This window comes from Pelodiscus sinensis, chromosome 3, assembly GCF_049634645.1.
Source record: "Pelodiscus sinensis isolate JC-2024 chromosome 3, ASM4963464v1, whole genome shotgun sequence".
NCBI classification, from domain to species: domain Eukaryota; kingdom Metazoa; phylum Chordata; order Testudines; family Trionychidae; genus Pelodiscus; species Pelodiscus sinensis.
Window position 1 is genome coordinate 192,819,210 of NC_134713.1, and position 21,890 is coordinate 192,841,099.

The 21,890-nt window shown below is 37.1% G+C and overlaps 1 protein-coding gene across 3 annotated transcripts in view; it reads left to right on the plus strand.

Annotated features, from left to right (window-relative positions):
- The window catches only part of TRMT6 (tRNA methyltransferase 6 non-catalytic subunit), a 30,260-nt gene extending 8,410 nt beyond the window's left edge, over window positions 1-21,850 (plus strand). For all 3 annotated transcript variants that reach the window (XM_006136001.4, XM_014580027.3, XM_025177971.2), the window contains 10 exons: window positions 264-391; window positions 2,060-2,169; window positions 5,238-5,329; window positions 5,412-5,495; window positions 6,739-6,863; window positions 10,683-11,050; window positions 11,419-11,504; window positions 13,192-13,294; window positions 14,063-14,149; window positions 15,485-21,850. In XM_006136001.4, the coding sequence (XP_006136063.2) occupies window positions 264-391; window positions 2,060-2,169; window positions 5,238-5,329; window positions 5,412-5,495; window positions 6,739-6,863; window positions 10,683-11,050; window positions 11,419-11,504; window positions 13,192-13,294; window positions 14,063-14,149; window positions 15,485-15,658 (1,357 nt within the window). In that variant the 3' untranslated portion in view covers window positions 15,659-21,850. The remainder of the gene's footprint in view (window positions 1-263; window positions 392-2,059; window positions 2,170-5,237; window positions 5,330-5,411; window positions 5,496-6,738; window positions 6,864-10,682; window positions 11,051-11,418; window positions 11,505-13,191; window positions 13,295-14,062; window positions 14,150-15,484) is intronic.
- The last annotated feature ends 40 nt before the right edge of the window (window positions 21,851-21,890 follow it).

Sequence of the window (21,890 nt, forward strand, 5' to 3'; positions counted from 1 at the left end):
TCTATTTTTTCAGTTCACAAATGTATTAATCTCAATTTCTTTTGTCCTTTAACTTTGCAGCTCTTTTACTCAGTTTTATGCTAATATTGATGTATGGATTGTGGTTATAGCAAATATTTATTACTAACCTTATAGGGCATTGAACTTGAATCTTAGTGCTATATTTAATTGTAATTAAGTTTTAACACCATATCTCCCAGTCTCTTAGGTAAATAGGTACTGAAATATTTACTTTATTAATTTAGTTTTAAAAATTCTTTCAGAAAAGTTATTTTCGAAAAGCAGTGGTTCTATCTGGATAATGCCATTGGACATATTTATGGAACAACATTTGAAGTATCTACTGGTGGGAGCCTTCAGCCAAAGAAAAAGATGGAAGAAACAACTACAGGTATTTGATGGTCTTGTGATGGGCAACAAAATGGCAAAGCACCTAGTTTCCAAATGAAATTTAATGCTGATAAATGTAAAGTAATGCACATTGGAAAAAATAATCCCAACTACACATACAAAATGATGGGAATTAATTTAGTTATATCTACTCAAAAGATATCTCGAGGTCATTGTGGATAGCTCTCTGAAAATATGTACTTAGTGTGCAGCAGCAGTCAAAAAAGCAAACAGAAAGAAATTTAAAAAAGGGATAAAGAATAAGACAGTAAATATTTTACTGCTTCTGTATAAATCCATGGTATGCACACATCTTGAATACTGCGTAGAGATGTGGTTGCCTCATCTCAAAAAAGATACATTGGAATTGGAAAAGATTCAGTAAAGGGCAACAAAAATGCTTAGAGATTTGGAATAGGTGCCATATAAAGAGAGATTAAAAAGACTGGGACTTGTCATCTTAGAAAAGAGGAGACTAAGGAGGCATATGATAGAGGTTTATAAAATCATGACCAATGTGGAGCAAGTGAATAAGGAAAAGTTATTTACTTTTTCCCATAACACAAAAACTAGGGGTCGCTAAACGAAATTACTAGGCAGCAGGTTTAAAACAAACAAAAGAAAGTTTTTCTTCACACAGTGCACAGTCAACCAGTGGAACTCCTTGCCAGAGGATGTTGTGAAGATCAGGACTTTAACAGCGTTCAAGAAAGACTCATAATGTCCATGATTTTAGATCCATTAACACTTATTAGCCAGAATGGATAGTAATGATGTCCCTAGGTTCTGCATGTTAAGGCTTGGAAATGGATGACCGGGGAGTGATCACTTTATTACCTGTTTCTGTTGACTCCCTCTGTGGCATCTGGCTTTGGCCACTGTTAGAAGACAGGATACTGGGCTAAATGGACATTTGGTCTGACCCAGTGTAAGCTGTTCTTATGTAAGACTGTTGCCCAGTAAATGGTTTCTTTATTGAGATCAGAGAGAGAATGATTATTTTTCCATTGAAAATTTTATAAACTTTCGGTAGCCATATTTTGACTGTTGCAAGATGAACACCTGCTATGCTAATGTTTCAATAGTTCAATGAAGAGAGAACATTTTTTTAACATTATTATGAGAGAATTTGATCCTTATTGTGGGTGAAGACATTTGTTTTATATATATTTTGATTGCTTAAGAAACTCTGTAAAGTCACCAACCATGTGGATTTCATCTTTGGATAACATCTTTCTGTTAAATTAAAATCATACATTTCTCCAGTACAGTAAAACTCCAATAGTCCGGCATCCAATAGTCTGGCACTCCTGATAGTCCGGCATCAAAATGGCAAGAGCCTAGTGAGTGAGCTTTGGCAAAAAATGAGTCACAAGGTAACAGCAGCAACAGCTGAACTGAGCAAAAAGGGTAAAAAAGACTTAAAAAAACTAAAACATTACAGTATACTGTATACAGTATGTACAATAAAAAGGGTTAAGAACACTTTATATACAGTATATAATGTATACAGTATATATATAAAACCAGTTTATAGTACCTCCTGATAGTCCGGCATATCTGATAATCCGGCACCACCTAGGTCCCATAGGTTCCGGATTATCGGAAGTCTACTGTAATAAATATTTAGAGCTAGAATATTTTACAAATCTCTATCCTTTTTCTTTAGAAACAAAAGAAGCAGGTACGGATAATCGTAACATAGTTGACGATGGAAAGTCTCAAAAACTGACTCATGATGACATACAGGCTTTGAAGGACAAGGGTATTAAAGGACAGGTAACAATACATCTTTGGTGTCATTTCCATGCTACCCTGATGGTTTTATTTATGTGTTTATGAATTGGGACAATTTTTTAATTTTAATAGAAACATAGACTTTTTTCTATGGCCTTCTGTATGTCACTTTCTATGTACTTTAAAAAATATTCTACAAAGACAGTGTTTTCTGGAAAGTCTTTCATTTAAGTTGACAGTTGTACATTTATGAACTTTTATGACATTCAGAATTGTCATGGCATTAGAAGAAATGGGGGGGAAAGCAGAATGTCAGAATTTATTTAAGAGCACAGTATTTTCAATTTTGAACTCAATTTAAATGTTAGAGACATAATGCAATATTTTCACAGTACATATATATAAATATTAAAGCTCATGCAATGAGATATAACTTAGAGGTCCAAGAAAAAGTTAGAGATATAAATGTTAATGTGAATATAGTATCACACACTTCTAAGTCATACCTAGAAAGCACACTTTGTTGATAAATTTGTTTCTTTATGTATCTGCATAGCTAAGTGTTAAAATTAAACATTCTCAAGATGTTGATTTTGCTTTATTGAAGAAGGAATACCCAATTTCATACTCTGATAGCAACAGATGGAGGAATTTTAAAGTGTTTAATAAATGACCTCTCCTCTGGACATTTTTCAGACAGGTAGCCATGTTCATCTGTTTCAGCAAAAACAATAAAGAGTGCTGTGGAACTTTGAAGACTAAAAATGCAGTGTAGATGTATCCTAAATCTTTCACTTCATGCATCTAACTAAATTAGCTGCAGCCCACGAAAGCTTATGCCCTAATAAAGTTAGACTTTAAAATACCATAGGACTCCTTGTTGTGTTTTGCTTGTATGTTTTGCATATGTCTATACTGCAGTTAAATACTGACAGTTGGCCCGAGTCTGCTGATGTGGTCTTGTGAATATCGATATTCAAGCTTGAGCTGAAACTTTGGTCTGGCGCCTTCCACAGGGCTCCAGCCCAAATCCAAACATCTACACTGCAACTAAACAACTCTGCAAGCTTGAGTCAGTTGACAAGAGGCGGCCATGGGTGTTTAATTACAGTGTAGACACATCTTTCATTATTTAAAACTTTCAAATTTCCAATGTTTCCTTTGTAGTAGGATTTGGGGGATCTCTTATGTTCTCCTTGTGCAAGGTCCAGTTGTATGTTCCTGTTGGCAGTTATTCAGAACACCTCTTACATTGCTCGTTTGCCTGCCTCTTAACAGACAGGGACTGACGTATTTTTTACGCATTTATTGGTATCTATCCATTCCAAAGGAATGACCTAATCCGTTTCAGAGCTTTGATAACTTCTGTTGTTTTCTATCACAGATGAAAGCTATCTCATTGGATAATTGCTTCCCTGTGTATCAACAATATCTCTGTACCATACGTATGCTATGTTGTTAATACAATTTATCCAAATACGTATGCTATTTTGACATAACTGTGTTTTCTGAAATCTAGCTATAGACTTTTTTCAGTTGTGATGTTAGCTTCCAAAGATAGTGTTCCTTCATGAAATTGCAGTTGAAGTGGTAGAAAGTACATTAATATTTCTGAGCTGCATTTTCTTATGTCAAGTTTTCATAATCTCTTCTAAATTAAAGATAGAAAGGCTTATTCCTTGAGGGGACCAGATTTTGAACACTTACCAGCAAGTGCAGTTAGGACCAGATTTTCAGAAGAACTCAGCTGCTTCTGAACTGATGCTTCATTTTGCTGTCTGGCATTTTTCTCAGTGGAAGCTCCTGAGTAGACCTGGAAAAACTGGCCACTTAGTTTAGATGCCCAATACAGGGCAGAGATCTTCTGAAAGTCCAACCACTTCATTATAGGTGGTGCTGGTGGTAGAGTGGCATAAATTGTCATGTACAACAGAAGAAAACTGCTTCCTGTTTCACAGAATTATAGATTTAGTTATTGGAAAGTCCAATTTTTGTCAGAACAGGCTTGTTTTGTGCAGGCTTTATTTTCTTCTGTATTATGTCTTTAGATGTTTAAATATTTATAGGTAGCAAGTTTCCAACATTTTCTTCAGTAGAATTTTTTTAGTATAAATTAAGGATATAAAATCCCATTTAATTAGTTAACTGGTTAAACATTGTTTAACCAGTTAAACAGAGGTGGGTGGAGGCTGCTTCTGCCAGGCAGTAATCCCTTTTCCCTCACCCCACCCTCCCATCCATGGCAGTCTCGGGAAGGTAGTTAACCATAACCTTCTTACCAGTTAACCATTCACATACATATGTCATTCTATAGTACGTATGTGTTACTTAGAATTATAATTCAGTTCTGTTGTTGCTTCAGAAAACATGTAAAAACATATTGCCCAAACTCTAAATTAAGCCTTCTCCTGTCAGCTCTATCCTCCAAAATTCATTCAAGGGACACTGTTAATTTGAAACTTAGTAAATAAATTAAAAGTAGTTTTGAGTATTATCCAGGCCCCTGAGATACACAAATCGGCAGGTTAACTTAGGAAAAAAAAATTAGTTTTTATATTTTCCTATTTTAAAAATAGTTTTTACTCTGAATGAGACTCATACAGAGGAAACTGACTCTTATTGGGAAAACAATGATATTGATAATATACAGTGTTGTCAATTTCCTAAAGTAACACACTGAAAATATTGTGAGCCTCTATTTTAATTACAACCATCATAGGTGGTAATGTTAACAGTAATAGATTGCCATATATATTGCAGTAGCCCCTGTCAGGATCAGTGCTTCCTTTTGCTTGGTATTCTATAACCATACTCTGAAAAGACAGTGCCTGCCCCACAGAGCAACATTTTCACAGTATATGTTTTAAGTTGGCCCTGTTTCTGGAAATAATGTCTTATGCTGTGAGGCTTTTTTTTTTTTTTTTTAAATTCCCATTTGCAATTACATAGCAGGAATTTAACAAGAATGGAATTTTCATGGTAATGGGGACTGCATACATAAATCTTTAGTGAGTGAGAAATGTTTCTTTTGTTAATGCTTCTTAAAATGTATGTGAAATAAGTGGGAGATAATTGGTTTCTATACAAATATTTAATCTCCTTTCCTTAAGGAAATAGTTCAACAATTAATAGAGAACAGTACAACATTTCGTGGCAAAACAGAATTTGCACAAGATAAGTACATAAAGAAGAAGAAGAAAAAGTAAGTTACATTTACAAAACATGGAGGGTTAGTGGTTCTCTGACTTGCTGATCTTTAAGAATATAATTATGCTTTTACTTAGATATGAAGCTGTTATTACAATTGTAAAGCCATCTACCCGCATTCTTTCAACAATGTACTATGCAAGGGAACCTGGGAAAATAAAGTAAGTTACTCCTTTTAAAAAATTTTGATTTCTTTTTAACTATAAATGGACACATGATTTTTTAAAGTTATGAATTAATAACAATGAATTATACATTTTTCCTGTTAATACAAAATTTCTAAATAATGAAAAATAGAGGGAGAAGATGTGAACTATTATTCCTTTGGACTGGGTAAGAAAAGTAAAACATCTGTATAAGACCAATTGTAGTTACCTCATCACATAAATCCCCTCAGTTGCTGCTGAGCACATTCTGTTGAGCTGCCAGTTCCTGCTTTTTGCTGAATCTGGATCCTGTCTCTCTATTGTGGGTCAGCGACCAAGAAATGTTACCACTTAGCAGAAAATAAAGAAGGAAAAAGTAAAATTTAAAAAATGTTTTATTCCAAAAAAATTTAAATGATGATTACTTTCTAGAAACCTCACAAATTTTGAAAATGCATTTGGAGTTGAAAACAAACCAAGTCATGGTTGACATAATTTAAATACATAAATCAACAATTACCTACTGGTACACAGTATAGTGGGTTTTTTCTCCCAGCCTAGACTTGCTCATTGTTATTTAATCATAAAGCAGCCATAAGATACTGAGACTATTGATGAGACTGCTGATTATTATGTTAGTCATGATTGCTTAACTTTTATTTTTCCTTTCCTGCTCTTCTCTCCTTCATTTATTTTATCCATCTGTTAGCTCTTGTCATATTGTAAGTTCTTTGGGGCTCCATTTAACTTTCTCCTTTACATATATACACCACCTAGCACAATGGGGTCTTGATTAATGTTTGGGGCCTCTAAGTGTTTCTGCATCAGAGAGAGAGAGAGAATTGAAAATAACTACCACATGCATTATTGGGAATAAAATTGCTTTTAAAGACACTTCATGTTCTTACAGAATTGTACAGTAACGTGAAAGAATTTGTGCTCTGGCTGGTGCACATTTAGATTGGTGTGTTCACCATTTCATCTCCTACCCTTTAATACCACCACTGAACACTCTTTTTAATGCTAAATGCTTCACTGCTTCTAATTGCATGTTTGCTTTGTTCTCGGTGCATCTTGATTAACAGACTATGTTGTATTCTGCTGCACTCTGATTCTCAATGCTATTGATATAATTTCTGAACAATTCATATCCAGCCTGCCTCTTGCTGGTTGACAGCTTTCTGGGCTGATGCACCACACTTTGAAGTCTAGACAAAGCTGTTTGGCACTGAAAGTAAAAGAAACATTTTTTTTCTAGCCATTTGAGGTATGATACTCTAGCTCAAATGTTGACTTTGGGAAATATCCGAGCTGGCAATAAAATGATTGTGATGGAAACTTGTGCGGGCTTGGTTCTGGGTGCCATAATGGAGCGAATGGGAGGTAAGTACTACACAGCTCTAGCAGTGAACAAAACCAATGCTTATTTGAAACAGGCTATAAGTATGTATTTTACAGAACTTTACAATACTTTATCTTAGCGTGGTTATAAATGTAATGTTTTGCTTGTACTTTTTGTGGCATTTAAAGGGACATAATTGAATTGAAAATCACATTTCACTTTGAAAAGTTGGTACTGAAGGTTATTGCAATTGAAAGAACATAGAAAATATATTCTCTTTTCAGTTTGTTTACTTTTCTCACCACATTTTGTGTATAGTTTGTTGCAGTGTTGTGCTGGTGGTTTGTTTCAGTTCCTGTCTCATGCACCACTCTCAGAAATGGCTTTGGGAGCCCATGTGCAAACCCCATGCCTGCCGACTAGGGGCAGGAATGGATGAAGGGGGCAATTGCACAGGGGCCTGAGTGTTTTAAAAGGACCAGGGTCCCCTGACTGCTGCCACATTAGCGGTAGGTGGAAGAACTGGGCCTTTTTACATTGCCTGGGTGGACTGTAGGGTTCCTAGGCATGTGCTCCTGAGTCCCAGTGCCTGTTGCAAACTGCAGAGTGGCTCCTCCAGGCCAGTAGTGTACTGTGCTGGGGCAGGAGGAGCCCTGGGCAGTCAGAGGGCAGGTCGGGACGCCAGCTCCCAGCTGAGATTGGTCCTGCCTAGAGCAGGGGGCTGGACTTGATGACCTCCTGAGGTTTCTTCCAGCTCTATGATTCTGTGATTCTACGTCGGGAAGGTAAAACCAAGCCCATGACAGATGGAGTCTACAGGGTCACTGTATGGAGAGGCAATAAGGGGCTACTTGGGACCTGTTTTCATTGCTGTGGGATCAGAGCCACCACCCCCAGGAAATCAATTCACAGGCTCTTCAAAGGAGGTTTTTGTCTGAGCTCCAATAGTTTCTCCCTCCCTGTGTGTCTCTCACAGGCTGTGAATTGGTCTTGGGAGCTCTCAAAGCAGTGATTTATAGGCTGCTGGTGGGTGGTAGCTGAGTAGCCATTCCAGCCCATTCCCAGGCTCCAATCTGACCCACGCCATATAATAGCTGATAAGCATGAACCTGCTCACAGCACACACTAGCTATGTAGATTCTCCAGGCTCTTTCAATTCTGCACATGACTGGGTCAGAACTACTTGGGACGGGGCCCCTGGGTAGGACGAGAGAAGAATGAGGGAAGCAGGAACATGAAACACGTTCTGCTTTTTATTAACAAGAGAATAAATGAAAAAAGGGCACTTTGCAGAAAATATGAGCATCATTGCGGCAAAACAGTGAGTCTCCTACCTTCCATAAATGACAAGGAAAACTACATGGACCAAAAAACTCAATGTCACTGGTCTTTGATGGGGAAGTTCTCCAGGGGTTCCCTGGTAGCTGCACAGACAAAGAGGCTTTGGATTATCTCTAAGGGTGCCTCCTGGGTCTACCAGGGACAGTGGGAAGTTAAGGGGACAGAGATTTAAGCAGGACACTTGTCACCCTCATTTGCATAGTCCTCTCCTTATAAGACACATATCTCTTGCCTGCTTTCTAGATTCCAGCACCATTTGGCAAAAGGATGTCTTTGCCAAGAAGCCTCCTCATACTTCAGTCCCATTCCTGATTAAATAACAGGAGTCCTCTTAGGGTTTTTCACAGTTCCAGTCTTGGGTGTTGATTTGTTCCCGATAATCTATATTTGATAACTGTTTATTGATTACTGGAAAGGGTTTGCACTTATGCTTATTGCTAACTGATTATTGTTAGGTACTAAATAAATCTGGCTTGAAATTCCAATTGGGTGAGTCCCCGGACCCTCATCTCGTTGACTAGCCAGATGCCTGGTGTTACCAATGTTTTAATCAGCTTGAATAAATAGACTAGAACCCCAGCTTCAGTCAGTCAGGGTTGCAGTCCTAGGATACTTGGGAATTCTGGAAACTCCATGAGTGAGGCTCTGAGCCCAGAACAATCGTCCCTCTTTTGGCCTTACCCAAAGCTCAGGAAAGTTTTCAGAATCGATTGCAATAGTCATGAGATCTGTCCCTTAATGCATTTCTCCTTCTGGAGGTGGCAGACACCATCTTGTGGCACTAGACAAATGTCCTTCACCAGGAAAGCGACGGATGTGAATAGGGACAGATAGATCGATCCAATCAGGTCTTTTTTAATATTAGCGATGAAAGCCCATTAGGTTGGATATATGAATACCCTTCAAGTCACACACCTCTGAGCAGAGATGCCCATACTGTCCTGTCTGTCACACTCTCTCAAACACTGTCCTGTCCCCCCATACACACACGCGCGCACACACTCTCACACACCTTACTGTCCTATGTCTCACATGCATGGGCACACTCTCCTATACATTGTCCTGTTTTTGTGACACACTCACCTCCTCTCCAACACATACTTGGCGTGGTGTTGTTACTACTTGATACTTCCGGCTAAGCATACTAGGAATGTAATAGTGTAGCAGGTTAAAAGATTAATCCATAAATGGATGCTTATCAGTTAACACTACCGGCTACACACGACTCCTTCCCGCCCCCTTGGCTCTGCATTTAAAATATTTTGGGAGCCGGCATGCAGGCAGACCCAGACCCAGACCCAGCTCATGCCAGGTCCTGGAAGCTAACCCCGGTGCAGTTCTGCATTTAAAGGCCTGGAGAAAGAGCCTGCCTTGTGCTCACCTGGCAGTGATAGCTCTTGTGGCTCACATCCCACAGGGTTACAGTGTAGCTCCACTTTAGTCCCTCTCATCATGGCATAGAGTCCAGCATGTGAAATTGGCATGGCGCTGCAACCACAAATGTCAGGTTTTTCCCCCTCTCCCCTCATTAGCACCAATCCTGCCAGATGAGTCTTGGCTATGGAAAAAGATCATGCAAATGGGAATTGCACTATCCATGATTTTTCTCCCACCATGACAAATCTGCAGTCCTAACTCTACCCAGTTGAAGCAGTAGGATTACTTTCTGAAACAGAGGGAATGAGGTATTAATTTCAAAATAATTATAAGCAATTGATAAATGTCTGTGGTGGAGTAAGTTTGATACTGAAGAGGCTGTATACTTCACTGCATTTTTAAATATTGTGTAAACTACTTGGGTTATAACTTCCATCCAAGCTCTTTGATATAAACAAAAAAATGAGTCAAATGAAAGTCTCGGGCTTATTTTAATAGCTTTAAACGTTGTAATAATGCCAGTGTCTACTCTATAGCATGAAGCAAAATGCAGGACAATGTAGCACTTTAAAGACTAACAAGATGGTTTATTAGATGATGAGCTTTCGTGGGCCAGACCCACTTCCTCAGATCAAATCTGAGGAAGTGGGTCTGGCCCACGAAAACTCATCATCTAATAAACCATCTTGTTAGTCTTTAAAGTGCTACATTGTCCTGCATTTTGCTTCAGCTACCCCAGACTAACACGGCTACATTTCTATCACTATAGCATGAGTTACTGCTGCTAACTGATTACATACCATGGTGGTTTACAACTAACTTTTAATGCTTGCTGAACAAATACAGTACATATGATCTCAAAGGGGTACATTGTTTTTTCTGATTTGTACCCTATTATCCATTCAGTGAGGCATGCCCCATCTTTCCTGATATTCAAAACTGCTTACACATTAAATTTTGAAAAAATTACATTGATATTAGCTTATTTTTCTATTGCTAAATTCATTTTTGCAACCAGACCTGCAGTGGTGATATTGTCAATAGCATTATGATAGTGCTGATTCGACACTGAGCTCCTTGTGTGCATTAGAGTCTATTCCTGATTACCTATACATTTGCATTTACTTATTTTGTATTTAAAGGTCATGGATCCATTATTCAAATGTATCCAGGAGGGGGACCAGTTAGAGCAGCCACAAGTTGTTTTGGATTTCCAGAATCTTTTTTCAGAACTCTTTATGAATTCCCTCTCAGCAAAGTGTGCAGTCTTGTATCCGGAACATTTTCTTCTGAGACTTTGCCTTCAGAGCCTGACTATAACGTTCCAGTGGAAGAAGAAAGCAATGGGTCACTTGAGGAGAAGCAGACTTTGATACAGGAAACAGAAGTGGAATCTAATACTGAAGCAGTTATGGAGAGCATTGAAACAGGAGATCAAGAAACAATGGACGACCTTGCTGCTGAAGATGCAGAATGTAAAGAGAGCAAAGAGAGAAGAAATAAAGAAAATGTAAGCTGTCGTTATTAGCTTTCCCTGGTATCATCATGACTAGACATGCAAACTTGTTGTAACTTGGAAAAGATTAACCAAAATGTTAGTGAAGCTTTTAGTAGCCCTCAAAGTGCAGTTTTAAATTATTTAGTAGCGGGGGGAAAGAAAAGCAGGAGAAAAGTATTTTGCAATATTACGTATTGGTTTTAAACCTATTAGCCTCTGAATCAGGACCACCAAAATAGACTCTTCTTGTATCCATCAAAATGAAGCTTCAGAGTGTTATATTATTTCATAAATTCAAGACCATGGAGCTGTGCAAAGTAAAACAATTATCTGCTATATCAGTGCCACTTAAAATGTTATTTCTGTTCTTGCATGCAAAGATTCGGGAAAAACAAAGAAAACAACAAGAAAGGAAGAGAAAATTGGTGGAAACTGCTGCTCTGTTAGAAGAGAAAAATGCTGATGGGTGAGTTTGTGATAGTAGACCAGCACGCCAAACATACTTATGTCTTTAAGTCATGCTTGATTAATTCCTGCATTCGTTCTTTTCAAAGAGTTCATCCCGTCTTTGCATCTGAAAGAAAGTCCTTTCCTTGGGTTAGCTTGTCTGCTGAGCAGGAAGGTGTACTTGCTGGAAAGTAGTAATTAGCTTCTCCTCACTTTGGCTTCAGTTTTTAGTGACCTGGGCATAGGCACTTCCCTATGTTAGGTAACCTTGACTCTATCTCCAGTATAGTAATCTGCACTGAAGAACAAGTTAATGAGTTAGAACTTTAATGTTTGGAAATTAGCAAAAGAGCTTCTATCAACTTCTCCCTGAGCAGTTACCAAAGGCTGTTAGTGATGTCTTGAAGTATGGTTTAGCAGGCAATGTTTTTAATTAAAAAACTTTGGAAACCTTATGTGTACAAATTGGATCGTGCTGTACTGTGGACTATTAAATTATGGTTGAAAGAATTATTTAATAGCTTCACATTCAACAGACAGTGACTCAATTTCTTTTTTTTCAGTAGTTCTGTGTGATGTGATCCTGAGTCACAAATGGGAATATAAGTATTAAGTTATAAACTTTTTTAGATGAACAATTACATTTAAATAGCAGTTGCCTGGTTTACAGAATATGGGTTGAAAATACATTGAAATAATAAGTCAGAGCTATTGATTAGCAGTAAAAATCTAGCAAGTGAATTTTTGGAACTATATCTCTGTTTTATAAAATCATAATGAACGTAGATTAGAGAAAATTGGATGTAGCAAAAAAACTCATAGGACAGACATGATCACAAGCATAGAAACTTGCATATGATAAAAAGCATATATTAGCAAGAGAAATCTTAGAACATCTTTGTCCATATTGAATAATACTGATGAAGAAAAGGAAGCACATTAGTTCTCTATGTGACTGGAGTTATTGCGGGTATTAAAATTGTCGCATAGTAACACAGGTACTTTTGTGAAGCTCTTGTTATGTTACTTTTATTTTGAAGCTTACTTATGCTGTAGTGAATTGATTTAAATCAGCAAGCAGTAAACCCTGATTTAAATAATTTGATTTTAATCTTGTTTTGCTTTGTATGTTGAACCTTTCTTTAGAAAAATTAGTTTCTCACTGGGTTGATATAGCCATTAAAATATGTTGATTTGCAGCCAAATATAGCCTTTACGTTAAACTTAGTGGTTCGCTTTGATAACCAAAAGGATATATTGTATTTGTTATTTAAGCAGTTGTGCAGCTTAACAGATTTATTCAGTTTCTTAATTTTTTTAAAAAGTTAGAAAATGGTGAATGACACATTTCTTCTTTACTTGATGACTATTATATATGGATTTAAGTCAGGCTACATTTGGATTGAAACTGAATTAATTGAAAATGTACAAAAATCTAGCATTTTTACAATTTTTATCCGTTAAATGAAACTAAACAGCTGGTCAACAAAGAGGATATTGAAACCAGTGCCCTTAATGTCTATAAAATAGTAATAAACTGGAAATATACTTTTGGAACCTGATTTCTAGAGAACTGCATTATAGTAATTAAAAATGTATTTTATATGCTTAATGCTGTCCGATGTCTGATTTTTTTTTTTTTTTTTTTAATCAGGTCTCTTACCCATTTGGAAGCAGAAAACTAACCTGTAAAATTTCTGTTTCAGTTTAATTGTAGCCAGCAAGTTCCATCCAACTCCTTTGTTACTTTCTTTATTGGAATTTGTTGCTCCATCTAGGCCTTTTGTTGTCTATTGCCAATACAAAGAGGTAAATAAAATCTACTCTATAATTGAGAGAGTTTATCTGTGAGTCTGTCTGTCTGTTCAAGAATGCCTCCAAAATGGTAAGAGCTAGAAAGAGCACATTTGGTATGCAGCAAGATAAGAGTTTGGTTTTGCCTGGAATAGAATTGCTTCTCATAAAACCATGCAGAAGAGACACAGAAAAGGCACACCCGCTTGCCCCCCAAACCAGGACTGCCCCCATCCCAAACTTCATACCTCACAGGCATCCTTTAAGGAGGTAGGGAAGTGCTGATGCTCCCCCACCCTCAGATTCCTCTGGAAACATTACTGGCTGTTCATCTTCGTCAGGCAGCAAGGGGAAAGTGCACAGTTTGCTGCATTCCTCATTCTGGCTGGGGAGTGCAGGGGGCAGTCAAACCTGTGCCTGTTCCAGCTAGGGATCTTGCATCCCAACCCCAGCTATATCCACTTGAGCTGCAGGGCCATGGAGAGGTGCTTTGCCCCTGACTCCAAGCTGCTGCAGTGAGAGAGGGCTGGGGTAGTCCGCTCTCCCTGGGGCAGCCTGCATACTGAACCCCTCATCCCCACCCCAGAGCAATGATTCAAATGAAGCAGCACGTTTTCATTTTATTTTCCAAAAAACAAAAAATTAGTTAAGGACTAGAACAGCATCAAGTAAATCTGTGTGTATATAAATATATATAATATATGTATGTGTTTATATTTATGTATATATTGTTATATTTTAAGTTTGAGACAAGTTTAGTTAACTCATTTTTTTTAATTTCAGCCATTATTAGACTGTTACACAAAGCTGAGAGAAAAAGGTGGTGTTATTAACCTCAAGTTGTCTGAAACCTGGCTACGAAATTATCAGGTAAGAGCCGCAGGGAATGCCTATGTCAGGGAAATGCAGTCTTATAAAAAAGTATACTCAAATATTCAACTTTTCATTAATTAGTAGTTTTATCCAAACTTCTCTCCTTGTGTCTAAAATAGCAAGGGACATGAACGGCAATAAGAAAAATTTCTGTAAGTACATTAGGAGTAAGAGAAGGACAAAGGAAAGTGTAGGTGCACTACATAGCAGAGAAGGGGAGCTAAAAAAAAAAGAGGACAACAAGAAGGATGATGTTTTTAATGCCCATTTAACTTCCATCTTCACGCGAAAGAGGTTATTTGTGACTGCAGGCTTAATACAGTAGTAACAACAAGAGTGAAAAAATGAGCCAGAATAGGAAAACGGCTTAAAGAATATTTAGGGGAAGTGAGAGCCCACAGGTCTGGAGAAGGGCAAACATGTAGTGTATTTTTAAAAGGGGGAATAAAAAAAGACCTGAGGAATTATAGACCGCTTTGCCAAACTTTGATAACTGGAAAGCTAGTAGAACAAATTATTGAACAGTAAAGGGTACATCTACACTGCAGTGCTATTTCACGGTACCAGAGTATCCCGAAATAGCTATCCTCTGTCTTCACAGCAAGCCCATTATTTTGGGCTTTTTTATTATTTGTAAGCAGATTGTCCATCTGTTAAAGAGAATCCTGCATTTTATTGACACTGTCCATCGGTAGGTTAGCTGTGGTCAATGAGGAATTTCTGTATGTTGGTTTGGGGGAATCTAGTGATAATTTAGACTATTGGAGTAGAAATATGATAGCAATATCTGATAGCGGAGATTTTTTCACACTGAAATTAGTTTTCTATGGTAAAGATAGCATCTCTGTTAAGCTTCTTTCCACTCTGGTAATTCGCTGAGGATGAGAATGATAAACTAACAATGGACTGATGCTGTTCTTTGCTGTGTAAGTAATATGAGATGTTTTACCAGTGAGGCTTTTGAATGTTTTTTGGAAAGATTCAGTGATTAGGAACACGAAGGAACCTGTGATGCTTTCAGTAATTTTCTACTTCACATACCCAGGTGTAATAATTTATAACTTCTCTATGGTAATTTCATGATAAATCTGTTTTCCCTAGTGGTCAACCTGTCCATGCACACCCCTCTGTATTTCTATTGTCTCCTAGGGAAAAATGAGTTGCAATCCTCAAAGGATTAATTATCATTGCATAATATACTGAAAATGCACTTCTCCAACCTTCTTTGGGTTTTATAGCTAAAATATTCTAGTCTCTCAAAGTTTTGCCTAAATTCCTTTTTTTAATATGCTCTCACAGAAAATGTTTGATTTTTTTTTTTTCTTTGTACAGGTCTTGCCAGATCGCAGCCATCCAAAACTGATGATGAGTGGAGGTGGGGGATACCTTCTATCAGGTATCACTGTCACCATGGAGAAGGTCCAATCCGATGCCAACAGTTTAGAAGCACAGAAAATTGAAGAGCCAGCGTCTAAAAAGCGCAAACTTGAAGAACTTCATTGTTAACATCTGGAGAATTGATGTACTTTTAGTTCTCAAGAGTCTTACAGTTAGTAATGTATCTGATGTACTTTTCATGCTCTTGACAACAAAGAAAAATATGCCTGTTACACGCCTGTCAATAGAAGCAGAATTGTACTCTAGAGAAGATTTTTGTCAGTTTCCTCTGGTAACATGACAGGAAGGAGAGAAATTTTAGAGGTAACTTTGTATCAGAACATCTTTGACAGAGTTAAGCAACAGAGACATTAACAATTCAGTAACTTCAGAAACACTTTCTGATCACATTGAGAGAGAAACTATAGGGCTGAGATTCATGGATTAATGAAACCATCTTACTTGGTTGCAGAAATTAATAGGACTCTGAAGTCCTTTACAGAGGTAGGGTTTAAATTAAGATACCTTAAATTAGCTTCTTGTTTTATAACTAAAGCAGGTTAAAATATGATGTATAGTAATCTGATTTCCTTTTCAAATGCAGAACCCTGCCATTTTAAGTGACTTTTTTTTAACCCAAGCAGAAACAATGCAGCAAAATCATGCACTTTTATTTGAATGGGAAAACGAAAAGAAAGAGAAACCAAATCATCATATCTTGGCTTTTTGTTCCTGAAAGGAAGAAATGAAAAACATCAGGTATTATGATGGTAAATTAAAATACCAAATGTTTAAAATGTTTTCTATTAGTATTGCATTTTTTTGAAATCTGGATTTGTATTGATTTTTATTCTTTTTAATGTGACCAGTTTGAAATTTCCCATATTTATTTTACTGTTTTGTCTCTTTTCTGTGTAGAATTTTTATTAATGACAAAATACTTCACATTTGCCATTTCAATTAAACTCTCGTGAATTTTCTTCTGAAAAGAGACATTTTGTTTTATTTTCTTCTTTGGGGGAAGAAAAGCTTTTGGGTGAGGGCAGGGGGAGTTTGTGATAATAAATCGGCCAAATCACATATTAGGATCCAGTAACATGGACTGTTACATCCATGAGTCTCCCACTGGAATCAGCAGGCCTCTGCTTGATTTCAGGGCTTCAAATCCTAATAGAGAATCATAGCTCAGGGATGGAAGCTATATTTCGGGTGTGTATTTAAAAAAAAAATTAGATTACATTAAAATGTAAAGTGTTGCACACCTTAGGCATAAGGTTAACATTTTTGGTGTGCTACTAGCCAATAAATAACAAGCAGTCCTGTGGCACCTTAGAGACTGACAAATATAATATAATATGAGCTTTTGTGGTTAAAAAGCTAGTCATAATATATTTTTTTAGCCTCTAAGGTGTCACAGGACTCTTAAAGTTTCAGACTGATACAGCTACCCCTCTGAGACATTTTACTAGCTAATAATCTAATCAAAATGTAAATATGTGCATTTTAAAGAAGATATGTATATATTTGTCATGAGTAAACTACCATATTGACCTTTTTTGCCTCCAGATCTCTTTGCTAATTTATGCCTTGACAATCATATTTTCCTAGTTTATGAAAATTCTCTCCCCTGTTACTGAAAGGCCCATGCAAAGTGGAAGAAACTGACTATATTGGGGAAATGGTGAAAGTGTTACAAATAGCAAGGAAGCAGTATATTAAAAAAATCCAGTATATGACTTAATGTTCTTTTAATTACTTATCTGGAGAGAGCTACTTGCTGAAATTAATCTGATTTTTTTTTTTTTCCTAGAACCTTTTTTTGGAAGGGGGAAAGTGAGGTGAAGAATTATTTATCTCACAAATACACTTGAATTCAGTGAAAACAGAGATTGGGAATTTCAAAGGGGCTTAAAATTAGTGCTATCAAGCAATTAAAAAATTAATTGCTATTTAAAAATCACAATTAATCACACAAGTAATTGTGCTGTTAAACAATAATAGAATACCACTTATTTAAATATTTGTGGATGCTTTCTACATTTTCAAACATATTGATTTCAGTAACAACACAGAATCCAAAGTATTCACTTTATATTTTTATTACAAATATTTGCACTGTAATATATATTTTTCAATTCACCTAATACCAGTACTGTAGTTCAGTCTTGATTTTATTTTTGAATGAAGTTTATTTCTGTACAAGATTTATTTCTGCACATAATTTTACATTTGTAAGTTCATCTTTCATTAAAATGTGACACATTTACAGTCTACAGATCCACTCAGTCCTCTTCCTTATTCAGGCGACTGCTCAAACAAGTTTGGTTACAGTTTATAATAAATAATGCTGCCTGCTTCTTGTTTACAATGTCACCTGAAAACGAGAACAGGGGTTCTCATGACAGCATTGTAGCTAGTGTTGCAAGATACTTACAGGTCAGATGCATTAAGAATTCTTGTGTCCCTTCATGCTTCAATCACCATTTCAGTGGACATGTTTATGACTATCCAAAGCAGAGCCGACCGACACACATTCTTTTCATCATTTGAATCAGATGTCACCAGAAGATAGTGAATTGTCTTTTTTGGTGGTTTCAGTTCTGTAGTTCATACATTGGTGTGTTGCTCTTTTAAGACATCTGAAAATCTGCTCCACGTATTGTCCCTCTCAGATTTTTGGATGACACTTGGATTCTTAAACCACCGTGCAGCTATTTCAGAATTTTCACATTGGCACCTTTTTTGCGTTTTGTCAACTCTGCTGTGAAAGGGTTATTAAAATGAACATGTGCTGGGTCATCATCCAAGACTGCTATAATATGAAATACATGGCAAAATGCAGATAAAACAGAATAGGAGACATACAATTTTCTCCAAGGAGTTTAGTCACAAATTTAATTAACACTAGGGATATGAAAGTATAAACATGTATCCTCCCCCACAATCACATAACTGCTTCTGTATGTAGGCAGGATACTCCCTATACTGCTGCCCCAGCAGGAAGGAGTTGGTGTTCGTGGGGAACCAGCTTTTAAGACAGCTCCCTGTGCTCAGTGGCTCCCATCTGCTCTCTTTCCCCAAGCCCTGTGCTACTGCTTCTGATACAGAGGCAGCAGTGTGGGAGCCAGTGCACATGGGGAGCTAGCTTAAAAGCTGTCTTCCCCCTTGAGCACTAGCTCCCACCTGCCTGGGCAGCATCACAGAAAATATCCCACCTGTATCAGAGGCAGCAGAGCAGGGAGGCATGTGGCTTCCCCTTTTTCCCACATGGCTGCCTTTGATACTTAAAAGCCACCGCCCCCATCCCATATGTGTAAACATGTAACTGTTGACATTTTTAGTGATTAGATTTACCCTGAATGAATGCATTTTAACACTTTTTTTTTAACGATAGTCATCAGCATGGAAGCATGGCCAAAGCATGAAGGGGTACGTGGTTGTTTTGCATATCTGGCACAAACGTCTTACAATGCTGGCTACAAAAGTGCCATGTGAACGCCTAGCCTCATTTCCAGGTGACAACGTAAATAAGCAGGCAACGGTATTTCCTGTAAATGTAAACAAACCGGTTTGTCTTAGCAATTGGCTGAACAGGAAAGAGGACAGAGGACTTGTAGGCCCTAAAGTTTTACACTGTATTGTTTTGAGTGCTGTTATGTAATAAAATTCGACATTTGTAAATTGCACTTTCATTGTGAAGGCATTTCATTACAATATTTGCATGAGGTGTATTTAAATAGTATTTTTCATTTTTACAGTGCAAATATTTGTAATAAGATAATATAAAGTGAGAACTGTATACTTTGTATTCTGCGTTATAACAAATCAATATTTGCAAATGTAGAAAAACATTGAAAAATACTTAATACCTTTCAATTTGTTAAATAATAGAATACCGTGTGTTTAATCAACAGCCCTACTTAAAATTATTGTGCATATATATTACTGCCAAGTGAGATGTGGCTCAGAGCAAGGGATATGGGGATGGAAGTTGAGTTCATTAGTTATCCCAATTCCACTGACTTCCTGCATTTCAATGTTAGTTTAAATCTCCATTGCTATGTCTCAGTTTCTTTTTCTATAAGACATAACTGGTAGATACTTGCCACTTTCACTGAGTTCTTGAGATGCTTATTAAGTTGCCTTTCCAGTACTGCAAAGGTATAAATCTCTGTACGTGTGATAAATATTAAGGTTACCATTGATTGCAAAACCTAACATTTGAAACTGGATTTACCCCCATTTGAAACATGAGAGAGAGGATTTAATGTATATGTGCTAATTCAAGAAAAAAAATGTTGTCTGATACTTTCAATGTGTAGTTCAGTGACAAAATAAATTAGCTGTAGAAGAGACAGACACATGAACATAGAAATTACTTTTTGAAAACCAGATGCCTCAAATTAGTTTGATCTCATTTGCATTAGACATTTTGTCTAACAATCTCTTTCGGTATTAATTCCTGTCACTGAACCACATTACCTAATTATAAAATTCACTGTAATTCCATTTCCCCCAAGAGCTAACGCTGCTTGTAAGATGGGCATAAGCATTTATTTAATATAAGACATGTATTAGCAGTCAAGTGAAATATTGAAGGTTGGATACATAGGTGTATTACCAGTCATGTGGACCATAAATCTAGGTGGCTGCCAAACAGCCACTGTGGAAGATAAAAGAATTTCAGTCCTTAAAGTCCACATCACACAGTAATTTGATATGATTGTATAATTACCAAGAGGTCAGTAGAGAGTAATGTGTGAATCAAGTGAGGAAGGGAAGATCACAGTGAGAAATGTTAGGAAACAAAAAAAAAAAAACCTGTCAGTGTTATAAGAACAGGAGGAATGTGGGCTGTAGGACCAACAATGTTTATCAAGAGAAGCCCGAATACCTTACTGAAATCTTTACTGGTGGCCAGTTGGCGAGTTTGATGTGCCCATGTTACAGCTTGAATGCTAATAGATCTCTAATTCAGGTTACTAAAGAACTTGCATCCAGATGCTCATAATTAAATGAAATAGTCCAGGCCTATTCCCTGTCAGAGGGTGACTTTTTTGAAAGTTTGAATAAAACTAGTTGTGCTGGTCTTTGAATAAGAGTGAAAAATCTTTTTTTTGTTTGTTTGTTTGTTTGTTTGTTTAAGCATGTGTGTTAGCAGGGGAAAGGAGAGTGTTAAGCAACTGCTGCTGAAACACCTGTTGCTAGAAAGTTGAATTTTGACAAGGAAAAATTGTCAGGGAACAGAACTAGCTTTGTGAAAAGATTTTGTTTGTTTTTGTTTTTGCTTAGTAGAGTTAGCTGGCTGCCCGTTGCAGTTGGCATGATCCAAAAATAGAAGTGGGCTCTGTATTTCATTTTGAAAGCACCCTAAGTACAGCCCTTGTGGGTAGGTATATCAGCCCTGTGGAATAATGAAAGCAGAACACAGGCTTTATAAATAGCAGAGCTACCACAAGCTTGGGCTTTTTTTTTTGGTGGGGAGGAGGAGTTGGAGCCTTATAAATAGCTTTCCGCCAGAGAGGCGATACAGTTCTGCTTACGTTTTTTACCCAGAATACTTTGCCAGATTTGAGCATTATGTGTATTGAATGCAGATTAAATTGTTATGTTTTAGCTAAAATATTAGGGCATTATTCCCTATGAATTAGCATTGTAAATGATTTTTATACAAATTCTATATTTACTTATGTTTTGAGACTGACTCCCAGCACACATTCAGTAAGTTGTGGTTGACAGGCTTTTCAGCAGCTTCACATTTACATTGTATGGCCATATTTTCCCCATAGCACATATCCTAAGACTATTCTGAGTAATGATTGCTGTAAATATGAATCTTTATTTAAATCAAGTTATTTTAAAGCAAAGCTTCAGTGAATTATAAATGTTACATGCTATAATGAACATGATTGTATTCAGTACTTCTCATGGATGTCACTTTGATTTTGGTTTGAATTCTAAAAAAGGGGGATTTATCATATCCCTAGAAGCTTCTGAAAACTGCTTGCTCACCGCTGATGCTCTTGGCAAATATTTCTTGTGTAGGAAGTGGAGGAGAAAGGGCATTATGTTGTGTTTCCAGGGAGTCAAGTCTGAAAGAAGTTTGCAGGCCACACACTTATTCACACATTTAGGGCCTGCATAAGAAGTGAGACATCTTACAGTGAAATCCTGGTCCTCATACAAGTCAATAGTAAAACTGCCATTGCCTTCAGTGGGGCTAGGGTTTTGCTCTGTCACTTAAATGGGACAGACTCCAGCCCTTGAGTAGCCCCATTTAACTCAGTGTCACTAGCATGTGCCTAAGTATTTGCAGGAGGAGGATCTTAAAATGTAATTTTGTTCTGAGCTGCTTTGCACT